General features: G+C 41.7%; 1 protein-coding gene across 1 annotated transcript in view; it reads left to right on the plus strand.

Moving 5' to 3' along the window:
* Nucleotides 1-26,230, plus strand: part of KIF5C (kinesin family member 5C) — a 63,847-nt gene that overhangs the window by 29,655 nt on the left and 7,962 nt on the right. The window contains exons 11-23 of the mRNA XM_009319024.1: nucleotides 706-854; nucleotides 4,048-4,223; nucleotides 6,338-6,406; nucleotides 10,050-10,256; nucleotides 11,257-11,403; nucleotides 13,941-14,129; nucleotides 16,562-16,679; nucleotides 17,829-17,905; nucleotides 19,288-19,397; nucleotides 20,241-20,342; nucleotides 20,967-21,027; nucleotides 23,272-23,343; nucleotides 24,148-24,252. Of these exons, the coding sequence (XP_009317299.1) occupies nucleotides 706-854; nucleotides 4,048-4,223; nucleotides 6,338-6,406; nucleotides 10,050-10,256; nucleotides 11,257-11,403; nucleotides 13,941-14,129; nucleotides 16,562-16,679; nucleotides 17,829-17,905; nucleotides 19,288-19,397; nucleotides 20,241-20,342; nucleotides 20,967-21,027; nucleotides 23,272-23,343; nucleotides 24,148-24,252 (1,582 nt within the window). The remainder of the gene's footprint in view (nucleotides 1-705; nucleotides 855-4,047; nucleotides 4,224-6,337; nucleotides 6,407-10,049; nucleotides 10,257-11,256; nucleotides 11,404-13,940; nucleotides 14,130-16,561; nucleotides 16,680-17,828; nucleotides 17,906-19,287; nucleotides 19,398-20,240; nucleotides 20,343-20,966; nucleotides 21,028-23,271; nucleotides 23,344-24,147; nucleotides 24,253-26,230) is intronic.

Raw genomic sequence — 26,230 nt, forward strand, 5'->3', positions numbered from 1 at the left:
AGCAGTTGGAGCTAAGCAGTTTCACAATAGTAAAGTGGTGGTGGTTGTTGTTAGAAGGGTTTAAATTTTGTGATATTTTTGCCTAGACAGGCAGTAACTCGTGAGCCTGCCTACAGCGGCACAGGCACGAGTTCAGGCTCCCTTCCCACTGAGAGCCTTCCTCAGCCCAGCAGGAACCCAGTTACCTGGTGGTGACCAGCAGTTCTCCTCCTTCCCTTCCTTCCACCCCCAAAAACGTATTTGAAAGCGCTGTTTGGCTTTCAAGAAGGATAAGTTTCCATATCTCTGCATCACTGTGTTGACACCCTTCATGCTGTGATGCTTGAAATGCGGCTGAGTTTTGCTGGTGGAATTTAAGGGATGGTTGTTAAGAGATGGGGCGAGCCCGTGGTCAGACGCTGGTGTGGGGTACTCTACGGTGGGTCTCAGGCCAGGAGAAGCTGCGAGGTGACAGCTTCCCTAGCAGAGCACTAATGACAGGACTTGGTTTTGTCCTTAATCCAAGAACGGTTTCCAGAGCTGCTCTTTTTGGAGGAATCTGGAGAGGCAGATCCATGTCTGCTCCAGGTCACTGGCCTTGCAGTTTAGAAGATAAATTGCAAATGTTTAGTAGATTCCCTTTGTGTTACGGAAAAATTTCCGAATCCTCACTGTTGTATTGAGATAAAAGTTGCAGAGCAACTGACACCTGGTTTTGTTGCGCAGAGCTAAGACAATTAAGAACACGGTCTCTGTGAATCTGGAGCTGACCGCGGAGGAGTGGAAGAAAAAGTACGAGAAGGAGAAAGACAAAAACAAGAGCCTAAAGAATGTTATCCAGCATCTAGAGCTGGAACTGAACAGGTGGAGAAACGGTACGTACCAGAAAATGGGAATGGGTACATGTCTCTGTATTTTTAAGTTACGTATGTTTAAATCTTGCCTTAAATCACGAGTCCTACTAATTCTAAGCTCACCGTTCAGAGTTGTAGCTCACGCTTCATAATAATAACTGAGAGGTGAAGAAGCAAAAACCAGGGAAACCAGCAGCAGCCGTTTACAGAAGGTACCATTTTAAATGCCAAAACTAGCGTGATATCAGATGTAGAGTATACAGGAAAGCATCAATAATTTTTAATAAAGTTAGTAATACTAATAAAGAAAAGGTAAAATGTCATTATGTTTGTTTGGTTTTTTTTAAAAGAACTCTGCTCCTCAGGCACGAGAATCGGTTCTGTTTATGCTTTAAGGTAGCTAGATGACGGGTTTTTTTTTTTATAATTGAGTTTAACATTAGAATAATTAGTCCTTTAGTACAATGATTAAGAGTGTTATCTGATTAGAAGAATCACCACTTATCTCCTTCTGTGGCTTCTAAGTGAAATTTATGTTGAGAACAGCCAATTTTCTGTTCAGAAGCACAGGGAATTGCTGTTTGGGGTAGGTTGTAAGATCAAGTGTAGGATGGTAGAGGAGGAAGAATATTTTTATGCATACACACAAATTAAAGAATTTTTCTTTAATCTGGAATGTTGACAAATAATTTTAGCAAACCATCCTTACTTTTAATGTTTTTATTCCACATATTAAAAACAAAAAAAAATCAACCCCCAAACTCCAACAAACAACCCCCAACCCAAAGAAACCAACCCTGCATCCCCCTTGCACCCTGAAATCCCATGAAACCCCCAACAGTAAAATCCTGCTTCTTCGGAGTCATTTTTATTTTCTAAATTGCTTGTCATCCAGGTCCTACATGTCGATGTGTCTCGCAGTTCAATAGTATGTGGCTCTTGCAAACGTGAAGTATCTAAAGCGAGAACAAATCTGTGATTTAATTATTAGTCACAATTTGTTTTGCACAGTCAAGTCTGGTTTTGGACATCCTGGGTGAAATCACTACTTAGAAGATAATACCTGACCTTTATGGGTGCAAAAAATTGCTTCCTTCTTTCAGCTCCCTGTGCTGTTTACTTGCCTTTCAGATGAGATCGTTACCTAATGATTGCGCTCCGTGTCTTTCTCTGGAGACTTCAGCACAGGGAATATTTCCCTTATCAGCATAGCGCAATTGCTATGGAGACGGTCGGTCTGCTGGCGGTGTTGAGGAGTGCTGGGGATTTATAACCCGCTCGTGTTCTGCGTGTTTCATTCTGTGTTTGCTAAATGTGACGACTTCAATTTCCTTCCCATTCTAGAAAGATGTTTTTAGAAAAACCTGTGTAGATCCTTTCTATATGCCACGTAAACAAGCCTTATAACACGCTGTCTCTATTGTTTTGTCTAAATATACACACCTCCTCTTCCCCACCGTCTGTCCTGCTTTTCTCACTGGCGTTACCCAGCAATACATTCAATGCATTCAAAATACTATTGATTTCTTGTCTGGCCTTCTGCAATGGCATCGTTTGGAAGGGTATTCTGTCAAAGGAGGCTCTTTACAAATGAAGGTGTCGCAGAAATTACATCTTGAATATGAAATACAAGATAGATGCATAAATTTTTCCATTGGTATAGCTTATTCTATAAATTTAGAAAATAATGTACAAAATAAAATTGTAGCAGAAAATGGGTGTGCCCAGTTCTCACTGAAGCAGGATTTCAGCAGCCCTGTATCCGAGTGCACAATTTGGTCTGTGTTTTACAGGTAGAAGGTTGTTCTCGTCCAAGGATCTCTATCAAAATTGGGCTCCCCTCCTCCTTTCAGCTGTGGTAGTCTGCCGTACAAAGCTTCCGGGTGAAGTGAAATACCACAATGAAATGAAAATCTAAAGGTTTATTTTGGGAGGCTCCTGATGGATTCTCCGTAGCCTGAGGAGCGTTGCCATGTGTGCAAGGTCCCACAGTCTGACCGAGCCCACTTTTCCTCGTCTGCTCCAGTGAAATGAAACAATGAAAAATCAATTTACATTTTTTCTCATTAATAATATAAAATATCATCAAGCCATTAGCAATAGGGCAAAAAGTATTTTGAGTGTAGTACTTTTATAGAGGTTATGGTGCTTGATTTCAGGTTATTCTTTTTCATTCTTTAAGCTTGAAAAGATTATCTTCTCTGTTAGTTGGTCGTGCTCTTTCATGCCCTGTTTTGTTTGGGGGCTTGAATTAGCCTGTGTTTTTGTTTTTTGATATATTGCTCCTGTTTACTTGTTTCCCTGCCAGTAAGATAAATAGTGCCTACACTGTTCTGGCAAGAGGAATGGCTAGTAAAGCTTTATGGGACTGAAATATTGTAGCTTTTCACAGAAATGGAAAAAACCTGTTAGTGCAGAAGGGTTGGATGCAACCTTCCTGCACCTTGAGCAACGCATGCGGCATTCAGCGGCTCGCAGAGTCTCTCACCAGACTCTAATGAGAGTAGATTCAATTTCTGGCATGAGCGCCTTGCCTGTCCCTCTTCACTAAACTGCAGCAGGCTCGCAATTGCAATGCACTGACGTTACCGAAGAAAATATTCCTCGGAGAAAATGATTTTGAAAGAAAATGCGTAGGGAGAACATCCTATCTGGTATGCATAGGCAACATCTGAAAATTGGTCTATGCTCTTGAATTTTAGATGTGACAAGGCAGAAGGTGAATATCGTTTTAACTGCAGCTGTCTTACTTGTTGTCCTGGTGCTCTAGCAGTTCATTATGGGGGAGGGAGAGTTGATAAGGCGGTCGGAAATCTGGAGAGGAAGAGCCATTTAGATGCCATTAGGCTTTAGGCTGAAAGTCGGGTTTTTTTCCTCCTTATTTACACCTCTGTTAATCCATGGAGCTAATCCCATCTGCAGAGGGCTTGAGTGGAGCCAGGAGTTCAGTGCTTTTAATGGCAGCCGTTCAAACTGCTGCTGCATTTTGCGTGTTTGTGTGTCTAACCGTGGAGAATGAATGGCCATCCTTCCACACCTACCTTGGCCTGTCATCTGTATGCACGGCAGTTGCCTGCCTTGCATAGCTGGATACGGCCCTTCTTTCCTTTGCCGAGTCCCTCTTGGCAACTGTTGAAGGACCATCCTAGGGTGTCCACAGTTTTGGGCCACCCTCTCTCTTGGATCGTAATGACCACGGATTATGTGCCTGCAGGAGAAGCTGTGCCTGAAGATGAACAGATCAGTGCGAAGGACCAGAAGAACCTGGAGCCTTGTGATAACACCCCGATTATTGACAACATCACGCCGGTTGTTGCCAGCATCTCAACAGCGGAGAAGCAGAAATACGATGAGGAGATTGCCAGTCTCTACAGACAGCTGGATGATAAGGTGTGAACATTTGGTTTGACTCCATTCTCTGGGTGTAAACGGAAAACTAAGCCAAAATGGGTGGGGGTGTCTGTATTTCTTGAGCACCTTGAACTGGAAAATGTCCCAACGTTCAAAACACTACCACTGCATAAAAACAGATCGTGTCCTATCATGTCAGCTTTCTGCTTCTGTTCCCTCTGCTGACAGTGTTTGTGGGCATTCTCCATGAAATTGGAACCAAGTTTCCCTTTGATTTTAAGGGCTCAGTACAGGCTTTTCAGCCCTCCTTTTCTTCAGTGATTTTTGTAAAATCCCTCAGCAAACCGTAACGTCATCTTGGAGTCACAGGAGAAAGGAAAAAAAAGGGAGACTGTGTCTTAATTTTTCTTATATATTTATCGTATATTAGAATTTTAAGGAAAATATATAACCGCCCTTTGGGTCTCTTTTCTTCATGTTGTTCTAGCTGTGAACGCTGCCTGGAGTGCAGGTGGCTTTTTTTTTTTAATTATGTGCACAGCTTGAAATACATCATTGGCACTTAAAGCTATCAGCAATACATTTACTGAGCACTTGCCATTAATAGCTTTCGCTTGTGTGAAGATAAGAAGTGGGTAAAAAAAGGCATACTAAAACCGTTGACCATTATGGATGAGAACAGCTTAAAAGCCTATCTAGCAAAAGTTTTCAGGATTTGAAATGTTTAATCTTGAATCATAACTGGATTTTAACTTTCAATTGTAATTAGGAGGAAAATATGAGAAAACTTGTTTGTTTCCTTGTATGTTAATATTAAAGTTTGGCTGTTTCTGAATACCGAGGGAGGGAGTAGATAGTTGTGGTTAAGGCTTAACTCTGGTGTGCATGAGGTCTCTCCGCACAGTCCGGTTGCACACAGCAGTATGTTGGTGGCATTCAAAATAACAGTTAAGGTCTTTAAGAAATTACAGCTTTTCTGTGATGGAGAATACACTCCCGGTAGCAGTCTCTAGCTTTTACGTATTGATTAGAAAAAGAAAAAAAAAGTCAGTCATTCTTTCACTTTCCCTCATCGAAAGTAGCAAAGCCCATTTAATTATTCTTGAGGGAGCTGGCAGCAGGTGAATTTTACCCTAGAAAACATGGGAAGCATAATCTGGGGCGCTACTGCAGTACTGTAGGAAATGAGAAGGTATTTGATCCCCAAAACAGTGTTGACTTGTTACAGTGCAGACCATTCTCATGTTATATCTGGGACTATTTTAATATTAGCAGATGATTCGATATATTCTACTTGATAGCTGTATTTGCTATCAGAAATCAATCTATTAGCACGCTTGTCAGTGAGACGCAAAATATCAGTTGACTGTGATAGGGTAGAAAGCAACAATTTATCTGTGGTGACTTCCTTTAGAGAAGGATATCCATCACAAGAAGAGATGGACTTGGTCAGGTCCTGTGCTTGGTGTGCCTCCTGTGGCTTTTTGGAGGAAGGACTCATACAGCAGAGTCCATCATCATTTCTCCTCTGTATTTAAGATCAGTTCCTACCCATGAGGATGCTGTCTTAACACAGAAGTGGAATGCCAGTAAAAGTGGATGCCTGGCCGTGCATTACCTGGCAGTATTTTCTTCAAGGGCTGTGATGGAGTAGGAAAATACAAATTCTGCAGTTGAGGGGTCCAAGTTCTGTGTTGCGGTTTGAGCTTCCTCTTTCATTAATGCAGTTCAGAGCTAGCTGTAAATTGTAGTTGGTTAATAAATCTGTTTCTAATGATCTCTCTTCAGCTGAAATTTGGGGACAGAGGAAGAGGGAGGGAGAGTGTGTGTGTATGTATTTGTACATCTATAAAACATGACATGTGTTGGCAAAGTCTGCTGCAAGTTATAAGGTGCAGCTCTGACCACATCAGTGTCTTGTTTACACTCAGGGACACCTCTGCTTAGGTATATACTAGAGGCAACTGCAGGTATACATTGCTTTTACTATGTAGCTCTGTGTATGTGTATTTTTCTCTCCTCTCGTACCACTCAAGCGTGCACAAGGTTTGCTACGACATCATTCCTGTTTCTTTTCTAGAAAGGGGAAATAAAACTGACCAAATAAGAACTGTGAAAAGAAACTAAAAATCTCCAACCCTTTTTCCTTGCAGGATGATGAAATCAACCAGCAGAGCCAGTTGGCTGAAAAACTAAAGCAACAGATGTTGGATCAAGAGGAGGTAAAAAACAAACCAAACCAAAAACCCCTTACATTTTGCTTATGGGACCCTTTTTTAGTGATCCTGTCACAGTTGTTGGCTAGATATGTTTATATTAACTGGCTAAAACTCAACAGGTAAGAGAAACCTGTGTGACGGCTAGGTTTAAACGTCAAATTTCAAAATATCCTCAGCAGAGCATTAAGTCTTGGTAACTCCTTATAATAGCATACCATCCTGCTGGGAAGTGATGCTGGAAGATACCAAGATAGGAGCGGGGCCAGTACTTCTCACTTCAAACATGTTTTTCAATATGGCTGTATCCTTTCAGGTATCCGGACACCACGGACTGTAGGTAGTTAACAGATTTCCTAGTTTGACAGTATAAAAATTACTCCTGGTAATAAATTACTGATGTTCATAGAGACTGAAAAATTGGTTATTGGTGCTGCCAGATTTGCTTTAAAATCTTGGATGACTCACTTTAAACATTTTATTTCATTGTTTCTGTCTGTAAAATGAATGTTTGTTGTTTTTAAAATGGGGAATATGATCACTAAACTTACGGTCAAGTCATTTCCTTATTTGTTAATGAAAGGTTTTAAAGATGCGAAATCAGGCAATAACACCAAGTTACCAAGTTCCCCAAGTGTTGCTGTGATATTTCTTAGAAGGTGGTTTTATGCTGTTTTTCAAACTGTGGGAAACCGGAGGACGACCATTCAGGCGAACAATATAATCCTGGTGTGGGAGTTGACCCGTCATTAGTGTTCCAAAACATTGGTCTCTCTTTGCACGAAGCACTGCCGTCCTCCCCTCGGAGCATGCCTCTCCCAGCTGCCCGAGCCACTTCAGTTGGCGTACAGCATTATGCTGGCTGCTTTTTTTTGGGTGTGAAACCTCTCTTGTAATTGAAAAATGATTCTGTCCATGTCTCAAGCCTTATCCAAGCCCTCGGAAAGGGTTTCCGAGGTTTAGCTCTTTAACAGAGAGAGAACAACATATGAAAATGTCTGTTACTCGTCACTCATGACCTACCTGCCACCTTTGGGGTCTTATCCTCGTTGAAGGAATTACCGGCTTTATTTTACTCCACGATTAAGCTCTTCATTCACTTGCTGCAACTTTCTTTAATTACCCTGGATTACACGCTACCCGTGTCTGTGGGTATGCTAATGTAAAAGAATTTTATGTGTTCTCAGAAACGTATTTTTATGATGTGTGTTATTTAGGCCATCTCACTTCTCCCATCTTTTGTACATCAGCGTTCTCGTCTAAAGCTTATTTTTCCGTGACGTTTTTTCTTGTGTCTTATTTTTTGGGTGATGTGCATTCTTCTCTTTGTGTTAGATATTTGGAAGCATGCTGTACGCTGGCTTATTCCCCACCCTCTTTGTGTTCCGTACACAATATTACATCTGAAAGATGAATCAGGTTTTCAGTAGCCTCTAATCCTTGCCTTACAGGCCACTTTTTCCCCTTTTTTGCACATGTTCTAGTCTAGCTTTGCTGACTTACTGAAATCTCTGCAGCTGGTGTTGCACCGCTTGTTCAGAAGGTTTAGCTGGTTCATCTGATAAGCTTGTCCATCTCTTGCCTGTGAAAGCTAATGCGATATTTCTGTTTTCTTCTTTAAGGGAATTGAATTAATTTTTCAAGTTTTTGTCTTCTGCACGTAAGCTTCACCTGCGCTGCGGGAGCGATGTACCTGTTCTCCCTTAGAGCTGTGATTAGCTCCATGATATACGTGCTGCAGAGCAGCTGCCTCACTCCGCTTCCCCCTAATTAACCAGAGTACTTTTTTCTGCTTGATTAAGCTAGCAGGTTAATTATAAATCTAAGGCCTGCCACAGATGGCGTTGTGCTGATACTGGTATCTTTTGGTACCTTTTCACCACTGGCTGTTTCTTAGGGTGTGTGTTTTGGGGGGGATTCTGAATCTTTCCACCCTTGCATCTCGCGTGCTGTGCACAGATCCGTGAAGTGCTGCAGCCATCGTCTCCTTCCCTTTGTTTACAACTGATCGGTATAATATGGCATTAATAGCCTTTTAAAATCTTGGTATATTTTTCCACATTATATCAACAAGAATCTTCTGGGGAGCTGTGTTTATGCTTTAGGTGATACATAACACTTCCCTTTACTTGAAGTCACAGTAATATTCACACAGAAATTTTCTTAAGTAAATGTAAATAATAGTTCCATCTGTGTTTAGTAGAAAGATTATTTTAAGCTATTTTGTTGTTTAAATATTTACATGCCATCTGGCTTTGGCAATTCAGTGAGTTTTTCCGTAACGTGAGTGCACTTCTGAGGCTGCAGCATTACCAGCGAGATAAATTTCCCTTACATCTGAATCCTCTCTTTGCCACTTTGGGCACGTGCCAGTGTCTGAAGCTGCCTGGTTGGTTTCCTATTTTCCATTAGCACTCTGAGCCAAAAAAAGCAATGTCTTCTCTGACATTCTCCTTTTAGGTGGTCCGTATTAGAGAGTTGTTTCTGTTTTGCTTGGGGTCTCACGCTCAACTTCTTCATGGCCTGGGAGCCAGTGGGCAGTGGTGGGACAGGTCAGGAGCAGTCCGCCCAGCACACTTCAGTAGCGCAGATTTTGTTCTACTGTCCAAGAAAGCTGCCGTACAGTAATATTATTCTAATCCATACATAGGAAGGCTTGGAAATAAGTGAGTTCTGTGAATGAATGTCCAAACTTTGCTGTTAGGATGAGCATGAATGCCGCCTTGGATCTCATGCACTAGTTTTATATGTTATTGTTCTATATTTTATGTTTTTATGCAATGTTAAGTCCCTATTTTGTTGTTATTCTTGAAAGTACAATATTAGTAATAAATGTTAGGTGGCACCTTTTATTTATTTTCACATCATTCTGCAGTATATGACTGCTTGTTGAGTCTGGTTTTGTGCTAAGAACCCGACAGCTGAATGAAGACGGAGTGGTGCAAGGGAGAGGACCGTGCAGCCGACCTCTTACAGTCACCACTGTCACTGAAACTGCACCATCTCTATTAGTAGCACACAAAGAGTACATTTAATAAGTTTTACAAATTGGAAATACTCACAAGTATGTGTGAAGTCTATATCTTCTTCTTTAGTTAATACTTTGCCTCAGCAGATATGAGCAGCTAATCTGTCTTCAGCATCATGCTTCAGATGATAACTAAGAATAATCGTCATAGGATTGCATATCAAAATATTCCGCTAATGCCACAAGATCTTTGAGGCTGCCTCAGAGAGCCCTTTTATTTGGTTCAGTTGAAAGCTGTGATTCTGCGTTTAAACATTTTACTTTGTAGTATTTTTTTGGTCCTAGCTGCAGCATTAGATTGAGGGCAGAAAATTTATTGGGAGCTATGATACTGTTTGAAATAAATTTCTCTGCCTCAGTCTTGCATCATAATAGAATTTGATTAAGATTTTTCTTTTCATTGAAGTTCAGAGCCTTTTTTGCTTCCTTCAAATACATTTATGCTGAAACTGATGCTGTTTCTGGTAGAGTAGCAGGATTTCTTCTCTCCTGCTTTCTCTCTCGCACGCACACTTGCGTGCTCACGCTTTCTTTCTCTCTTTGTCTGTTCTTGCCCTTATCAGTGTTGTCTTTGAATGAGTTCTTGGGTGACTTAACGCTTCTGTGATATCTGGTTTCCAGCTTTTGGCCTCCACTAGGAGAGATTATGAGAAGATTCAAGAGGAGCTGACCCGTCTTCAGATTGAGAACGAAGCAGCGAAAGATGAAGTAAAAGAGGTCCTTCAAGCCCTGGAAGAATTAGCTGTCAACTATGACCAGAAATCCCAAGAAGTGGAGGACAAAACAAGAGCCAACGAGCAGCTGGCTGACGAGCTGGCACAGAAGAGTGTAAGAGCGAGCGGTTTATAGTGCTGGTTCCCTCCTTGCCCCCTAACTCTGCACCTCCTCTGAAGATTTCCATAGGGGTTCCCAGATAACTGCTAGCCTGTGCCATTTCGGGAGTCTTTCAGATCCTGCTGCCGAGTGTGTTGTTATGTATGTTAAAAATTGGAGTAGCAGGGAAGCTGTTAAAAGATCCCTATTTGCCAACGCTACCCTCTCTCTTCTATCTTAATTAAACGATAAGGTAATTCAGAAACTGCTCTATGGAAGCTGATGGCAGATTGTGGCTCTGTTGCAACCTCTGTATTTTGCACACCATAGCGGCAACTGAAATGAATGTGAGAACTGGCCATTCTGTGTTTTGGTTATTTAAAAGCTGTATTATGCCAAGAAAGATGTGAAAATCTGCTTTATGCAAATTGCAGCATTTTGTGTTTTTCTGGACTCTGCGCTGCAGAGCAGGAATTTTGTACAGAGTCAGGAGATCTCAAGGAAGGAATTGGAAAAAAATCAGCTTTTTCAGCCGATGTGTACTGATCTTAAGGAAAAAATCTGATCTGAGAAAAATCAAGATTGGCTTACTAGCTCGATACATCCTTGTTCCTTAATTCATTACACAACTGAGGAAGCTGTTGTTAACAGGTCTGTTTTCATGGAAGACTTCGTTATCTGCTTCAGTGAAACAGATTACTATGAAATCCATTTGAAAAAAAATTGAGGTTTATATCCTTCTATACCTGTTTCTCTGTGATTAACCTTCTTTGACATGTATTATGCAAATAAGATTCTTACAGGATTTACTACATTTAATAGAGCTGAAGTAGCCTTGTTAGCAAGTGAGTTGTGAAAGTGGATTATGGCAAGGTGGAATTGTTAGCGTCAGTACATCGATCCAGTAGGCGTGTTCAGGAAAATACAAGACAATACCGTGTAACCTAGATACCAGAGAAGAACTGATGCCCAGTCTGCGGAGGGGAGGGTAACTTTTGCTTTTAAACCTTTTCAGAGTGCCCTGACAGCAACCCAGAGGGAGCTGGGCCAGTTGCAGGAGCTCAGTAACCATCAGAAGAAGAGAGCTACAGAAATCTTGAACTTGCTGCTTAAGGACCTGGGAGAGATTGGGGGAATCATTGGTACTAACGATGTTAAAACAGTAAGTTGGCTATCTTTATTGCTTGCCCCCTACACCTCCTGCAATATAAAAATACTTGACGTGGAATATATGTGATACAGCAGTCCTTCTCCAGGACACTGCCGTTTACTCTATGCTCTAGCCAGAATTTAAAATACCGAAGAGATCTTTGCCTGGGTCAGAGATGGTCAGTCTCTGTCCACACAATTACCCCTTTTATTCCCAGCTCAGTGTTTGGGGCCAGACTAACGCAGCCCATCTGTGCGTTGATGCATTTATTAATGCGGGGGATTGAGTTCCCCCCCAGACAATACACACGTAGCCCTACTCCTTCGTTAGCTTGCGTGACCCTGTATTCCCAGAATCTGAAGAATCTTCGCTGGTGAGATTTGGCTTCTGGGTGGCTGCCTTTTTGTTGGAAGTTTGTCCTAAAACTGTTGTGTAGCTGAAGGTGAACGGTTCTCAAAGCCAGAGGTCTGTACTGACGGCTCTCCAGGGCACCCAAGTGAAAAGGCCTGCATGGAAATTGCTTTCTGCATTCTGGTGTTTATTACCTTTCAACAGTGGCTGGCTTCATCAAAGAGCCCCTGCTTTCACGTGTGTTTCTGAACACAAGATGCTTTAAAATTACTGGTTGCCAGCACTGGTAAATTTGTGCTAGATACCACATAAATAAAATTACACGACAGTAAGACCAGCTTAACTTTTGTGTATTGACTAATGACCTTTATAGAGGAAAAATTGCAGAGGATCATTTTCCTCTGAAGTAAGAAGGTAAGAATGGGAGTGAAGGTGGCTGAAGCGGCAGAAACCTTGGTATCTGAACGTGCCTGGAGATGGTGCAGATTTTGGCCAGCTTTGCTTTGAAATTTGCCTTCTGTCTGGCTCTTGGGTTTACAGATATGGTAGAGGAGGTAGCTACTCATTTTGTCACACTTCTCCTGTTGTAGATGAGCGAAATGCTAAGTCTCAGAGAAGATACTTGTATGGTCATTGCTAAATGGCACATCTCTGATGGAAACTTTTCATGGCCTGGAAAATCTTCCTGGTGACGTTAATGTCATCTTACCTATCCATTTAAAACCAGATGAAAAAGAGCAATTGCTAAAACTGGATAAGAAATTAATTTTCAAGATGTAAATTCCTTGCAGTGCACTCCATTTTCTTGCTTTTTGTTCACTTCTCGGTTTCTGAGCAATGAACTTTCCTGAACGTTCAAAGCTAAAAGTGAGTATGTGTGGCTGGAGTGCTTTGAGTTGACTCTCTGAGAGTTGTTGATATCCTGCTAAAGCCCCCTTAGATCAACAGATGCTCCAGCCTGCTCTTACTGCAGAGGGCATGTTCACTTCTTGGTTTCTGAGCAATGAACTTTCCTGAACATTCAAAGCTAAAAGTATGTGTGGCTGGAGTGCTTTGAGTTGACTCTCTGAGAGTTGTTGATATCCTGCTAAAGCCCCCTTAGATCAACAGATGCTCCAGCCTGCTCTTACTGCAGAGGGCATGATCACTGTTGTCTGATGTGGTTATGCAGATGCCAGGACCACAAGACCAGACTTTGCTAGATGTTACAGCAACCTCTGGTGGCTGTTGTAACAGGAACTATAAGAGGAAATCTTTGAAAATGGAGGCAGAGGCTGTTTGATACAAATTTTTATAGTAACTAAGATGTCAGCATTTTACAGGACAGCTGTCAGTGTAAATAAGGCAAGATCGAGAAGCTTTTAGAAGAATAATTTCAAATTTATTGGCAATTAGCATCTTCTCAAAGTGTGTTTAATTTCAGACCAGACTGAGAGTTTTGGAAGCAGTCGTGTTTTTTAGGCTGTTGGGAGAAGGTACAGCGCATGTTACCTTCCCCTTGGCAGCGCTGGGACGAAGGCGAAAAGCAGGTGAAGTTGCTAGCCATACGCTCGCTGAAGGAGAACCTTCACAGCTCGTCAGTGGGTTACATGAATTAAGTAGTTGAAGAAAAATCATGAAGAGAAAGACATACAAATAAAAGTCACCACGTTAAACCAGGGAAGGAAATGATGTATAAATAGAATGATACTAATATTTAGAGACGAGGGCGATTACTTTTCTCTTGCCAGGTGAGATTTCCAGATCCATGTCTGTCTTACAGCTCCTTACTGAAGAAGCACAACCCTTCAAGAGGAGACTTCTTTAAGGAGTACTTTGAAAATGCTCTTCAGCTTTTAGCAGTTTGAAAGAAGGAAAATTTCCTATGCTGGTGACATGAGAAGGTTTCTCCAAGATACACTCTTGCCATGATGGCGGGCTTGATTACTATAGATGTTAAACCACTAAATTGATGAAGCACACTGTGAACGCAAGCCTTCATTTCTCACTTTTGAGGCTTATCAGTGAAGGCTGTAAGAAATAGAGTGGTATACCACGTTTAAAGGTGACCTGAAGGTCTGTGGGTAGTCCTTGAGGGCTGCTGTGCTTTCACAGAGGCTTCCTAGCTCTAGACAAGAGTTTCGCAGCAGGAAGACTGCTTTGCATTGACTTACCTGTAAGAACCACACCTTCAAGATTGCAATCTTCTGTGTGTTTAGTTAGCAGATGTGAACGGGGTGATTGAGGAGGAGTTCACCATGGCACGGCTCTACATCAGCAAGATGAAGTCTGAGGTGAAGTCTCTGGTGAACCGCAGCAAGCAGTTGGAGAGCGCCCAGATAGACTCCAACAGGAAGATGAACGCCAGCGAGAGGGAGCTTGCAGCTTGCCAGCTCCTCATTTCACAAGTACGTTTGTTCCTTCCTTGTCCCTTCACAGTAAGGTTTGACAACTTTCTCAGCCTCCTTCCTCATGAGACGTGTGTGCTAGGAGTGAGAAATGAGACTTCAGGGAGCAGAATGGTGTTTCTCTTGTCTGTTTTGGGGTTTTTTTTTCCTCTCTTCTCCCATTCCTCCCCCTCAATGTTTTTCAGCACATTCTGTGGCAAGATCATGTCCTGTTGTAGATCTCAAAATGTGTTCTATAGCATAATACTGAAAATCCTCCTCGGAGTGATTTTCTCAGCATGAATTTGTATCTTGTACCTTCCCTTTAAAGGCAGCCTGAGAAAGGAAGCAGATTGTATCGTTTGCTAGCAAAACATTTGGAGAGCCCCCCCATATCTGGTCTGTTAGCATGCTAACAAGATAACTAGGCAGCAATATATAAAATAATACGTTATGGAAAACATTACTGTATAAGATAGAAATCCAGATGGTAGGAGGGTGGCAGTTCACAAGCAGTGATGCTTGCTGCAGCCTGCTGCAGGAGAGGGGGCTAACTGCTTTGACATGCTCAACTGCTTTGAAATGGACATGTGAAGGGGAGGAAACCATACAGTTTACTGTATTTCATTTGCTACCAGTTAGTCTAAGAAAACCTGGAGCAAGGATAGCCTCTTGTCCTCCAGCAGAATGTCTTTATTAAGTTCTACTTAATAAAGCTGTAGCTGGAAGCATGCTTCTTAGAATTACAGGGAGGCTGGAGTCCTGAGGGTATTGGCTGTCCAAAAATGTTAAGTGAAAACTGTACTTTTCATCCTGTCTTAAAGTAGACCCTGGGCTGGCATGGCCACTGAAGGAAGTCATCCTGCCAACCTGTGCTGCTCCCTTTCCTTGGGAACGTGCGTTAGTAAAGCAGATTAAGGCTTGACTCGCAAAGCAGCTGTATGTATGCTTCTGCTGGCAGGAGAGGAGCAGGAACACAGAGCCGGGAATAAAGGTCTCAGCAGCAGGCGGTGGGACAGCCTCTTTCACCGTGGTGTTGGCTTACGCTGACCCGGTGAAGGAGTGAGCGGAAGGCAGCCCGGCTGCCTCTGTGGGGTTGGCGTTTGTCCTCTTACGCTGTGGCCACGCTGGAATCACAGAGAGCTTCAATGCTCAGAGCTTGTCACAGACATGACCTAACTGTTGTCCTCAGTACCTATTTACAGATAGGAGACTGGAGGTTTAGGATTCGAGAGACTTATCCAAGTACTGTGTGTTCATGTGGCGAAGAAACCAAGCAGAAATACTCTTAAGCGGGTGATCACCTTGCCTTGGTGTTTTGGAGGTTCTACAACTAGGTGCATATTGAGGCCCGTCTGTGGGAAGAAGCTGGGTGTTGTTATGCTCAAAATCATGTTAATGGGCAAAGGCACCTTATCTATAAAGCCACCAAGTTAAAAAAAAGAAAAGCTGCAAGGCAGGTCAGGAAGAGCTCAGAGAGGGCAAGCCTGAGTCCTGAGGCCTTGCATACTCCGTACAAAGCTGGTGGCCATTACTGCCAATGACAATGCCGTATCACAGGGCTACGCAGTTACGGTGTTAAGCTGATCCATAAAATGGTGCATCACCGCTGCGTGCTACACCAAGAGTCTCCGTTTTGGAGCCGGAACATTTGGAGCCAAGCTGGGAGTTGACTAAACTTCTCGTCAGGTTTAGGAATCTATTGGAGGACTTATTGCCCAAAGCGTGCAACTCGGGCGTGCGCCCTTCCCTTCCTGGAGACCTCGGTGCCGGGAGGGTCTGAACTATTTTAGCTCCTGCTAAGGATTACTCCTCTCTAAGTCTGATCTTTACAGTAGCACCAACCCAGAGGTCTCAACCCCTCTCTGCCGAGGTGAACTTTAAATACAGTGAACCACAAATGCTTCAGTGGTCTTATTAATAGGATGTGATAATTCCCAGACAGTATCTTAATTTTACCCCCAAATTAGAAAATTTTAATTTGATTTCTGATATTTTCAATACATTCTTCACTATTTTCTGTTTAAACATAAGCCCTTCTAGCTCAAAAGGATGTCAGCAAGAAACAAATTGTCAGGGTGGCTGGTGAAAGTTGATCTGAGCTTCTGCAGGTTGAAGCATCCAGGAAGCCACCTCAGAAGCCCAGTGTTCAGCTGGTTTTAGAAAGCTGCTGCTGTTTGTTTAACACCAAGTCATGAGCTTCCCGTGGTGTTTTGGAATTACCATCTGCACTGTTCAGTATATGTCTTGGGGTACTAAGTGTGACCTTTAAAAATGCAGTTTGTTTTGGTCTGTTAGCTCCTTCTCAGATCTTTTGCTGTATTTTCCCTTAGTCATCAGCTCTACACGTGGAGAGCTTTCTATTTTCCCTCCTTTACGTAGGACAGTACCTGAATTCCTAGGTAACAAGCTGTGGTACTCACATCTCATTGCTATTCCCCGTGTCTTTAAAGCATGAAGCAAAGATCAAGTCCCTTACAGACTACATGCAAAATATGGAGCAGAAGAGAAGGCAGCTGGAAGAGTCACAGGACTCTCTCAATGAAGAACTTGCCAAGTTACGTGCTCAAGGTACAACATTGGGTCTTGTGGTCATCATTTCTTTTACCAACTATATCTTAGAAAATTCAGTATTGGCTGAAGTATTGGCTGTAGAGCAGTCCTACAACGTTTTATAGTCTGCTTAGTATTTTGCGGTGAAGACATAAAATTGTGATTCAGAATATTTAACACATTGCACTTCCTTGTAGTACATTACACTTCAGATAAAACCAGAATTATCCCTTTCAGCCTAGTCCTTTCACAAAATATAGAGAAACTTAATTTTTCAGAAGAAGCAAAAACTTTATGACAAGCTTCACCTTGTGCTTTAATGATGTGAGAAATAAAAAAAAAAACCCAAAACCAACCAACAAATACTTTAGCCAAACAGCACCAATCAACCTTGCTAAATCTCTGTAAAATTCTTGGATATCTGTCTAATTTCCCTCTGGCAAATGCCCTGCCCCATGCAAAAGGAAGCTGCTTCCCTTGGGATCGAGTAAAGGGTGTGTCTTTCTTAGCTCCTGTATAGGATCCAGCTGGCTTCATTTTAAGAATTGCTGTTTTTTTCCCTTCTGATTTAATGTGGAAAATGTATATCAAAAGCAGTTCTTCTAGCATTGCTAAAGCTCCTGTTTTACGTATAATTACAATATGACCTAGCAGCCTTAACGCTATTCTGGATTTCTGCACAAGGGATCTTCTCTCACTCCAGGAGCAGCAGGTGGTGACAAGATTTAATTTTTGTTTTTAACATCTCCTGCATTTTTTAGAACAGAATTTTTATTCCATCTCCTGATCTTCCTACCCCACTCATAAGAAATGACCTGGTTCTGGAGGCCACCATTTCCCAGCAGAAAGTGAAAGGGGACAAGGAGGATTGTGATACGTAGGGTTATAAGGAGACAGGGGTAGGTTGGAAAGGTGCTGGGTGTCCTGAAAACAACGTGGGCTGTTAGTAAAGGAAAAGGGGGTTTGGGCAGTATGGTCACAGGTTGGGTACTGCAAACCAGGGCTCTTTCTGCCCCTCCAAAGCTGTCTCCCCTGATCCCGAGGCCCCCTGCAAAAAGAGGAACTGTTTTTTCTGTTGGTGGTTTGTTTTTTTTTTTTTTAAATGGCTGGATGTAGCATGTCCTGGAACTGTGTGGTTAATTCTCAATTGTCTCCAACTTTAAACAGAAAAAATGCACGAAGTCAGTTTCAAGGATAAGGAGAAGGAGCATCTGACCCGGCTTCAGGACGCAGAGGAGATGAAGGTAGTATGGCACGCTGCAGTTTTAGAGGGCATTTCTCAGTAAGATCGTTCATTAAGCTGATAATTAGGGTGTAATTTTGTCTCCCTGTACACGTTGTGTGCTTTTAGAAAACACTTCCAGCCTCTGTCAGAATTGCCGGCCTCTGTTAGAAAACCTGACCTCATGTAATTGAGCAACCTTCGCAGTGTGAAATTAGAGAACTTGCTAGTATTGAGGTTGTTGACCAGATGATGGGAAAAAGTAAGTTATAGTCTGAACGTCTGAGGTGAGCACGTCTTCTGAGACCAGTTTGTAAGCTGAGCCAGCTTCAAAGAGTAGAGAAGTTCAGTGGACTGTGTTTGCTGAATTGGAGATGCCTGGGTTCCTCAAATTACACGAACGGAGAACCAAAATGTAAGCCCCAGTATATTGCATCCATAGTTGAGAACAGTTTTGTTATATATGATTGAAAAATGATACGGATTCACCTCTGTGTTACTCTAATTTTTTGCTGGTGGAACTCTGCTGAAAGTCAATTTGCTAAGTAGTGATTCAAGCTACTGGGGTTAATATAATTTATGTACTAAAAATTTTGATAAAAAAAGAGGCCACTTTCCCAAATAATTTGGCAAGAATTCTGACTATCCCCTAGAAATAATAATAATGAAATATAAACCTGTTCTCTGCCATTTTCTTCTTCCTTTGGAGTGCAAGGAAATGTTAGGCGGTAATGTGTGAGTTGTGTTCCTGATGGGGTTGCAAAGTGCAGAAAAGGAAAAATACAGTTTTACAAGGACAGCGATAGAGGTTTGTCAGCTTCAGAACTTCTACCTCCATTATAAAAAGATAAAGTTATTAAAACAGTTGTACAGTTATTCCTTACAGTTGGAAGAAAAAAAGCAAATCATTTATTTGCAATCTAAAGAGATGCATTGAGTTTTTCTTACTACTTGAGATATATCTAATCCTAGAATTTGAGTAACAGGGCTGTGGTAAACAATTCTCAGAGAGGGGGAGGGTGTTTCAGGTTTTACTTCTGTCACAGGTATAGCTGTACACATATTTTCTTGGTGAATAAACAGGTGAAGTAATAGAGGACTGGTAAAAACAGTGTCATTCTTGGCACTTGATATGCTAAGGCCCTGGCTTTCACATGCAGTAGTTTTTGCAAGAAAATGAGTAGAAACTGGTGTACATCTGTTGCTAAAAACTGTCTGGATCAAATGCTTGGAGGAGTAGATGCACAGTTTTGTAATCGTACAAAGCTCTCCCAGGCAGATTCCTGAATTAACCTGATTTGGTAAGCGTCACTCAAATCCAGAAAGATAGGTTGATGTAGCTGACACGTATGTGTGTTACTTCATTTCTGTTTCGCGTATGGCTCTGGTTTTTGCACTCTGCAGAAGGCACTGGAGCAGCAGATGGAGAGTCACAGGGAAGCCCACCAGAAGCAGCTGTCCAGGCTGAGGGATGAAATTGAAGAGAAGCAGAAAATAATTGATGAAATCAGAGAGTACGTTCACTCGCTCCATCGCTTCCTCTGTTCCTGTCCTGTTCTGTGACGCTGTAGGGGTGTTTTGGGGTTGGTTTTGTTAGTTTTAATTGATGTCTATATATTTCGGTGTCTTACAGAAATTAGTGTCCTCACGTGCAACAGCCAACCCTCTAATTGCTTTGCACGGTGGATTATAGTGCCTAGTCCTTTATTGTGGAGCTTTAACGAGTCCATAAAATTATAGAGAGGAAGAAGAGAGAATAATGTTACACCTGCAGGTCAGTAGGTAAGAGAAGCTTGGAGGAGAAAAGATTTTAAAAGATAAAGGTTTTGAGGGCCTCTTATAGCAACTAGTCCTGCCACAGACTTTCTGAGAGTCTGGGTGACTCAAATACATCCCATTTTCACACCCTCAATATTTCTTCCAGACACAGCAATGTAAGCCTGTTAGTCAGATACTCCAGCACTTGAAAAACGGAGTTCTTTGCTCCTGTACTCTTCTTTTTGTCAGTGTTCGTAAAATCTAGGCAGTCCTGATGTAGTGTTCATTCTTTCATCATATTTTTTGTGTGGCCAAACAGTAATAAGAGGGAAATGAGAAACATGAGGAGGTGGGACAGAAAGATGGCAAGAACAGTTTGTGTCCTTTAAGATGAAGGAAGCAACCCGCTGAATTTAATTCTCCAATATTTTTAAATACTGTTCTTCAGATTCTTCATGCTTAATTTCTTTCAGAGTTTTTCAGTAGCGAGTTACAGCTTTACTTTCTCTGTCTAACCCCATTTTGTTTATGAAGGTTTACCCACCCTTGTTTATGGGGTTCAGGCCTGAGCTGTACTGGCTTTTTCTTTCCCATTCCAGTATGAATCAGAAGCTGCAACTGGAACAAGATAAACTGAGTGCTGATTATGATAAATTAAAAATTGAGGACCAGGAAAGAGAAATGAAATTGGAAAAGCTCATGTAAGTCAACAATTTTCTTGTGTGGTGTCCTTGAATATAGTGTCTTTTAATGTGTCCACAGGAAATGTCCTAGTGAGAAGCACTTGTGTTGAAATATTCACGCTGAAAATATCACTTTGGTAACAAAGCCAACATGCAGTACTAATAAATGATGACCAATTACTCCGTATTTTTATATCATAGGTTTTTTAATAGTGGATTTGATACTTGCCAAAAAAGATTTTTTTTTTAGAGCTCTGATTTTATGAAATATCACGGCAAGTGTTAAATCTCTCATTCCTTAATGCACGGCAAAAACAAACAAGAAGTTGTTTGGGGGTTTTGGGTGGGTTTTTTGGGTTTTTGGTTTTTAAGTAATAAATTAGATGTCTGAGTAAATGCCTTTCCTGGAAATGAGAGAGAAAAATTTCATGTGTGGACACAAAAAATAGAGATGGTGGCTCAGCCATTCCATGTGAGAAAGCTGCATATTTGGGACAGTCGAAAGCATAATTACAGATGCAGAGAGATGTACAATTTGCTCACATCTGCAGATGTTCTACTCAAACTGAATGTTGATTGATTCTCTTCTGTCTTATACGACTTCAGCATTTTGATTTGTGTTTAATGTTGTGATCTTTCTAGACTGCTTAATGATAAAAGGGAACAAGCAAGAGAAGATCTTAAGGGGCTGGAGGAAACAGTGGTATGTCTTAATTACACTTTATTGAGCTTTTTTTCCCCTAGGTCTTCATCACTGAGGTATTACCAAAACACTTGTATCTGTGCCCAAGAAAATGACCAATTTATATCATAATAGGCTAAATTTGTGCATTTTGCCAAGTCATGAAATTGAATTTTAAAATTTAAGATTAAATGCTATTATTGTTGCTTCCTGTGAATTAGCTATCGGTGTTAAGTCTACCGGTACTCTGTTTCACTGTCCTTGTTCCTTTAAATCCCCTGAAATAACCAGCGTACTGAACTAGCTGGTTCGTAGCTACAGTTCGGTGATAAATACCTGCCTCTAACTTGACCAGTGTAACAGCTGACAAAGAAATATGATATTGTGCATGCAATGTTAAAAATGAGATCTGTGATGGATGGCTTCAGGCTTGAAGCTGTCGCTGCACAGTTTTGTTGGAAGCTACATTTTTATCTGTCTGTAAAACATGCAAGCTTTCTCAACGATCTCGGAAGTTGGTCAAAACCATAGCTGTTTTAGGAGCATCATAAAGTGATTTTTGCTAGTGTTAACACGGTTATTAACTCAAAACCAGGATTTTCTCCTCGGTGTGATGCTTTAAAAATTAAGCTTATAGCAGCCTCAGGATCAGTTGGAGTTCATTACTGTGGCTGAACTATTTGGGTCCTTTCAGCTTTGGCTCCTGATGGTTCCCCAGACATAAGCCTTGTTAGAATAAACTCATGCGAGGGACAGGTTTAACCAACCTTTCTGATAGGAACTGTACTCATCAGATGCTTATAGAGCTTGCATGTAGACTTGATTTGCCCTGGACACCGAACGAGTAAGGCAGCTGGAAATCAAGAGTTAGGCAGTATGATGCCATCAGCTTGCAGAAACCCAGATGGTATTTTTTTAATTTTTGAATAAACATCTTTGAACCATCTTACATCCAAATTTTATTCACTTTGTTAGAGTTTTAATAATTAAAAGGAATTAAAAATCAAGCATAGCGAATTGCAGGAAAACACGAGCCATCAAAGGCCAGCGGTGGCTCGTCCCTGCCCGTTGGTATGGGGAGGCATCAGGCTCCGTGGGCATCGCGTGTCATTTGGATGATTACTTTCAAGAAGGAAGGGATGAAGAACAGTTTTGGTGGGACCACAGCTGCTGCTTTTCTTTGACTCGTTCTCCTTCCCAGTGCTGGGCTGGTGAGGAAGCCAAAAGAAGGGGTCCCGTGGGAGGGAGTTACGGGGTGGTGGTCTGCTGGGGCAGCACCCCGAATGGGAGCTCTCGGGGAGGTGTCTGCTCTGCAGCTGTGTTTGACTTAGGGTGGCACACGGTGCCTCTTCTGGGTACCACATCACTCATACATAACTAAGCTGTGCTGGTTATGTATGTTTTCTAGTAGTCCATGAGGAAGCTTCTCCTTTTTGGTTTCTAGTCAGTTTTGCCTTTTTCTTTTGAGAGATAAAGATAAAAAATTCAAGTTCAAAAGCTTGTAGTCGTGGTGGAGCTTATTGAGCAATTCATTCGAATTCCACTGTGTGAGTGGATGAGCATAAAGTGGAAAAGCTACGGTTGCTCCCTCCGACTTTGGAAAGACAGTTCTCTTCAGTGTGGCTTTGGTGCAGTATGGGGTTGGGGTGAACTGCCTATCCACATAGTTTCCTTTCGCACAAACGGATTAGCGCTTCCGTCCTTCTGGGAGTAGGCGCAGGGTTGCCACTTCTTGTGTCACACCTCCAGCCTGGAGTAAGGTGATTATTTTGCTGAGCCTGAGAAGTTGATGCATATAAAAAAAAAAAAAAAAAAGAAAAAAGCTGGGAAAGCCTGGATTTTTGCCAAACCTTAAAAAGCACTTAAACATCTTAAGTGCCTGCAAGCAAGCGTCAGAGCGGGCCAATGAGTTTGCTGAGAGGGTGAATCCAGAGCTCTTTCACGTCACTAGGCGTGTGTGACCATGGCCCATTTGGGAGACTTCAGCTTTCCGCTGTTGTTTCCCAACCCCCTAAGACAGGGTCAACATATTTTCAGAAGTAGCTTTGGTGTGGTGAACACCTTGGGAGGTGCAAGAGCTCTTCAGTGGGGAACAGCGTGGGCACTGCCTGTCTGTGAGCCGCATATACCTACAGGCAGGTACATCTCTAAGTAAATTGCAGTAAAGTTATATTATCTACTCAAATCTGAGGAGAATTTATACCCCAGAGTGCCTACTATGTCTTACTGGTTTGTGCCTTTTTTTAATTATTATTTTGATTCCAGGCAAGAGAACTTCAGACACTTCACAACCTGCGCAAACTGTTTGTGCAAGATCTCACCACCCGCGTTAAAAAAGTAAGGCTATACTCTTTTAAACCAAAGTCTTATCTTTTTTGCAGTATTCTTGTGATTTACTGGAAGCCTTTAGTGCGTGTTGTCACAAAATGGGTTATTGTCTTTTTCAGTAACAACGAGTAATAAGATTAAAACTGTTCTGATGTTTATTGGCTTTTATTTGGTCCTCATTTGTTAAGGACAAGTCTTGGTGGTTAAGTGAAATGAACCAATCCAATTCAGTTCAGTTACAAAATTCCCAGAGATGGTATTAAAGGGTACCAGAAATTATTCGATATAACTTGCACTAACTTACGCTACACTGAATGCTGCGGCCCGTTCTTTCTGTGGGCTTGTGACTAGTCAGCCTTTTCCTGGCAAAATTATTATTTGGCAGAACTTAATGTATTTTTTAACTGTTGAAGAAGAGTCAAAAGCTGCATAAATAGTCAAAGGCTTTGCAACGCTTTTCAGTCCTTTAGAGTAGTTTTGGGGAAGAGTGTTTATACTTTTTAAGGTTGAAAACCCATATTACATAAAAATGTTTCCCAGGAGTGGAAAAAAGAGCGAAAAGGGGGTTTCCCCACTAAAATCTGTGATTTTCCTATTCAGGATCCCCCCGTAATTGTTCAGTAAGAATAGTTTATTTTTTTGTGTAGTGGGGAATGTGGCTCTTAAATATCAATTGAACAGGTAAAATAAATTCTCTTTAATTTGGGGCTCTGGAATACTTTTCTGCCGTTGGGAAGCTAAAATTCACAAAAGACTTGAGCTTCCTCTTGAGTTTCTGCCTGGCTTTGCTGAACGCTGCAACTCTCTGTGCAGAGCGTTGAACTTGACAGCGACGACGGAGGTGGAAGTGCTGCACAGAAGCAGAAAATTTCCTTTCTTGAGAACAACCTGGAACAGCTTACGAAGGTTCACAAACAGGTAGGGGCTCTCCCCCCTCTCCCCCCTCTCCCCCTTCCTTCACTTAGTTACTATTGTGTCTTTTTCATTGATTAATCTGAAAATTCAGCTATGGGAAAAACTTTGCATGTATCACTGTTCTGTAGTATTACAAATTACCTTTGAAAAGAAAAAAACATACTTTTTTATGTTTAAAAGGATAATTTTTGAAGGTAACATGTACTGTCTGAGGAAACGGTACCTACAGTTCTCAACTAAAATTCTTGGTATTAGGAGTTGGTGTTAGAGCTGCTCTTCCCACTACCCATACTTCTTATGAATGCATTAAATGAACAGTTATTTTTTCTGTGAAAATAGACTCCAGCACTTTTGGCAAGACTAATTGTCACTGTATTGGTGTAATGCATAAAAAACAGAATAAAGTGTGTGTTATTACCTTGTGTGCTGATAGCTGGTTTCTAGATGGATTGTGTACCCCCAGTTTTGACTCCTGATCTAAAGCTGCTTAGAGGCACCCTTGGAGGTGACTTGAGTGGAGTCAACCAGCAGAATATGAAAGCAAAGAAATAGAGGTTTTCTGTGCAGCTTAAGGGCTGGTGCTTCCCTGGGACGCTGAGGTTGGCCATTTCTTGACGGTTGGACTCGATGATCTTGGAGGTCTCTTCCAACCTTAATGATTCTATGATTCTGGGCATGTCCGTCTCTGTCTCCTCCCTCTTTCATGGAGTTCCCATTTCCTTAGCAATTCTGCTGTTCAGAGAGGCAAGGGCTACGGAGAGCCCTTCACCATAGGTACCCACCGCGCAAGTGAGGGGTGGAGGGGATGCGTGGTAGGCACGCGTTTTGGGTGTAGGTCGAGGGAAGAGCCTTACCCTCTGCTTACTGGAAGTGTGTATATGTCAATGGTGTGTGTATCTAGCTAGGCAGCACCTCGTTAGATAAAACTGGATCGTTTCTGCCAATAAGTATGCTTCCACCCTCTTGACGGATGTTAGTATTTCTGAACTGTTCAGGTGCGGAGCACAAAATAGTAAAGATGCTTTTGATTTCGTTTTTGAACAGTGACATAACATTCTCCAGTGCAGTTTGCTGAATCTGTTATTAGTGAGACACAGCGCTCTCCGAGATTCGCTTTATTCCTGTGGAAGTGCCAAAAAAGCAAGCAGTGCCGGACCGTGACAAGTGTCCGCTAAGGTTCAGTATTTTGAGATTCCCAGTGAACAGATGGTTTAAAGACCCAGTTTCTAAATGTGGAAATCAGGACATGTTAGGAGTGTTTTTTCCTTTTACTGTTTTGCCTTTTTTGCACTCAGTTCACACATCTCCTGGGTTTTCAGATATGGATTTTTATAGCGCTCATTAGTGTATATTTACTCAAAACCAACTAGGAGTCCACGTCTCATAAGAAACTTAGAGGGAAAAATGACATTGGACTTGACCTGAATGTGATACCATCCTGCTCTTATTTCGTATCATAACTGTTTCGTAGAACAAGGGTTCAACACTTGCAGAAAAAGCACATTGTGACAATTTTTTTTTTAGCTTTGTGTTTTTCTTCTGGCACTAAGCCTGGACTAGCAGGTGTAAGAAATTTTGATTGTCAAACAGCGTGTGAATGTTAGTACGTGCTGTTGCTTTACTGTATTATTAATGTGGTGGTTAAACCACTTTTTCCCTTCGCTCCAGAAAAGGGAGAATTACTCCTTTGGAACAGTTTTCTGTTGACTTCTAGCAGTGCTATAATCTGTTCAGTAGCAATTGTACTGGATCTTCTAACGGTTTGCATCAGGTTTTTTATTTATGAAAAAATCAATTCTCTATCTTGGCTATTGTTGCATGTGAAGTTAGATGTTACTCTGATAATCGATAGACCTTGCTCAGGTTCGCATTTAATTGAGGAACTGCATGAATTCAGAGTTGCATATAATCATCACGCTTACAGCTACAGGCCCTAAGTGATTTCTTAGTGCTGTTTGAGGCATTGAAGTTTCCAACTTTC

This window comes from Pygoscelis adeliae, unplaced genomic scaffold (assembly GCF_000699105.1).
Source record: "Pygoscelis adeliae isolate BGI_AS28 unplaced genomic scaffold, ASM69910v1 Scaffold222, whole genome shotgun sequence".
In the NCBI taxonomy this organism is placed as follows: Eukaryota; Metazoa; Chordata; class Aves; order Sphenisciformes; family Spheniscidae; genus Pygoscelis; species Pygoscelis adeliae.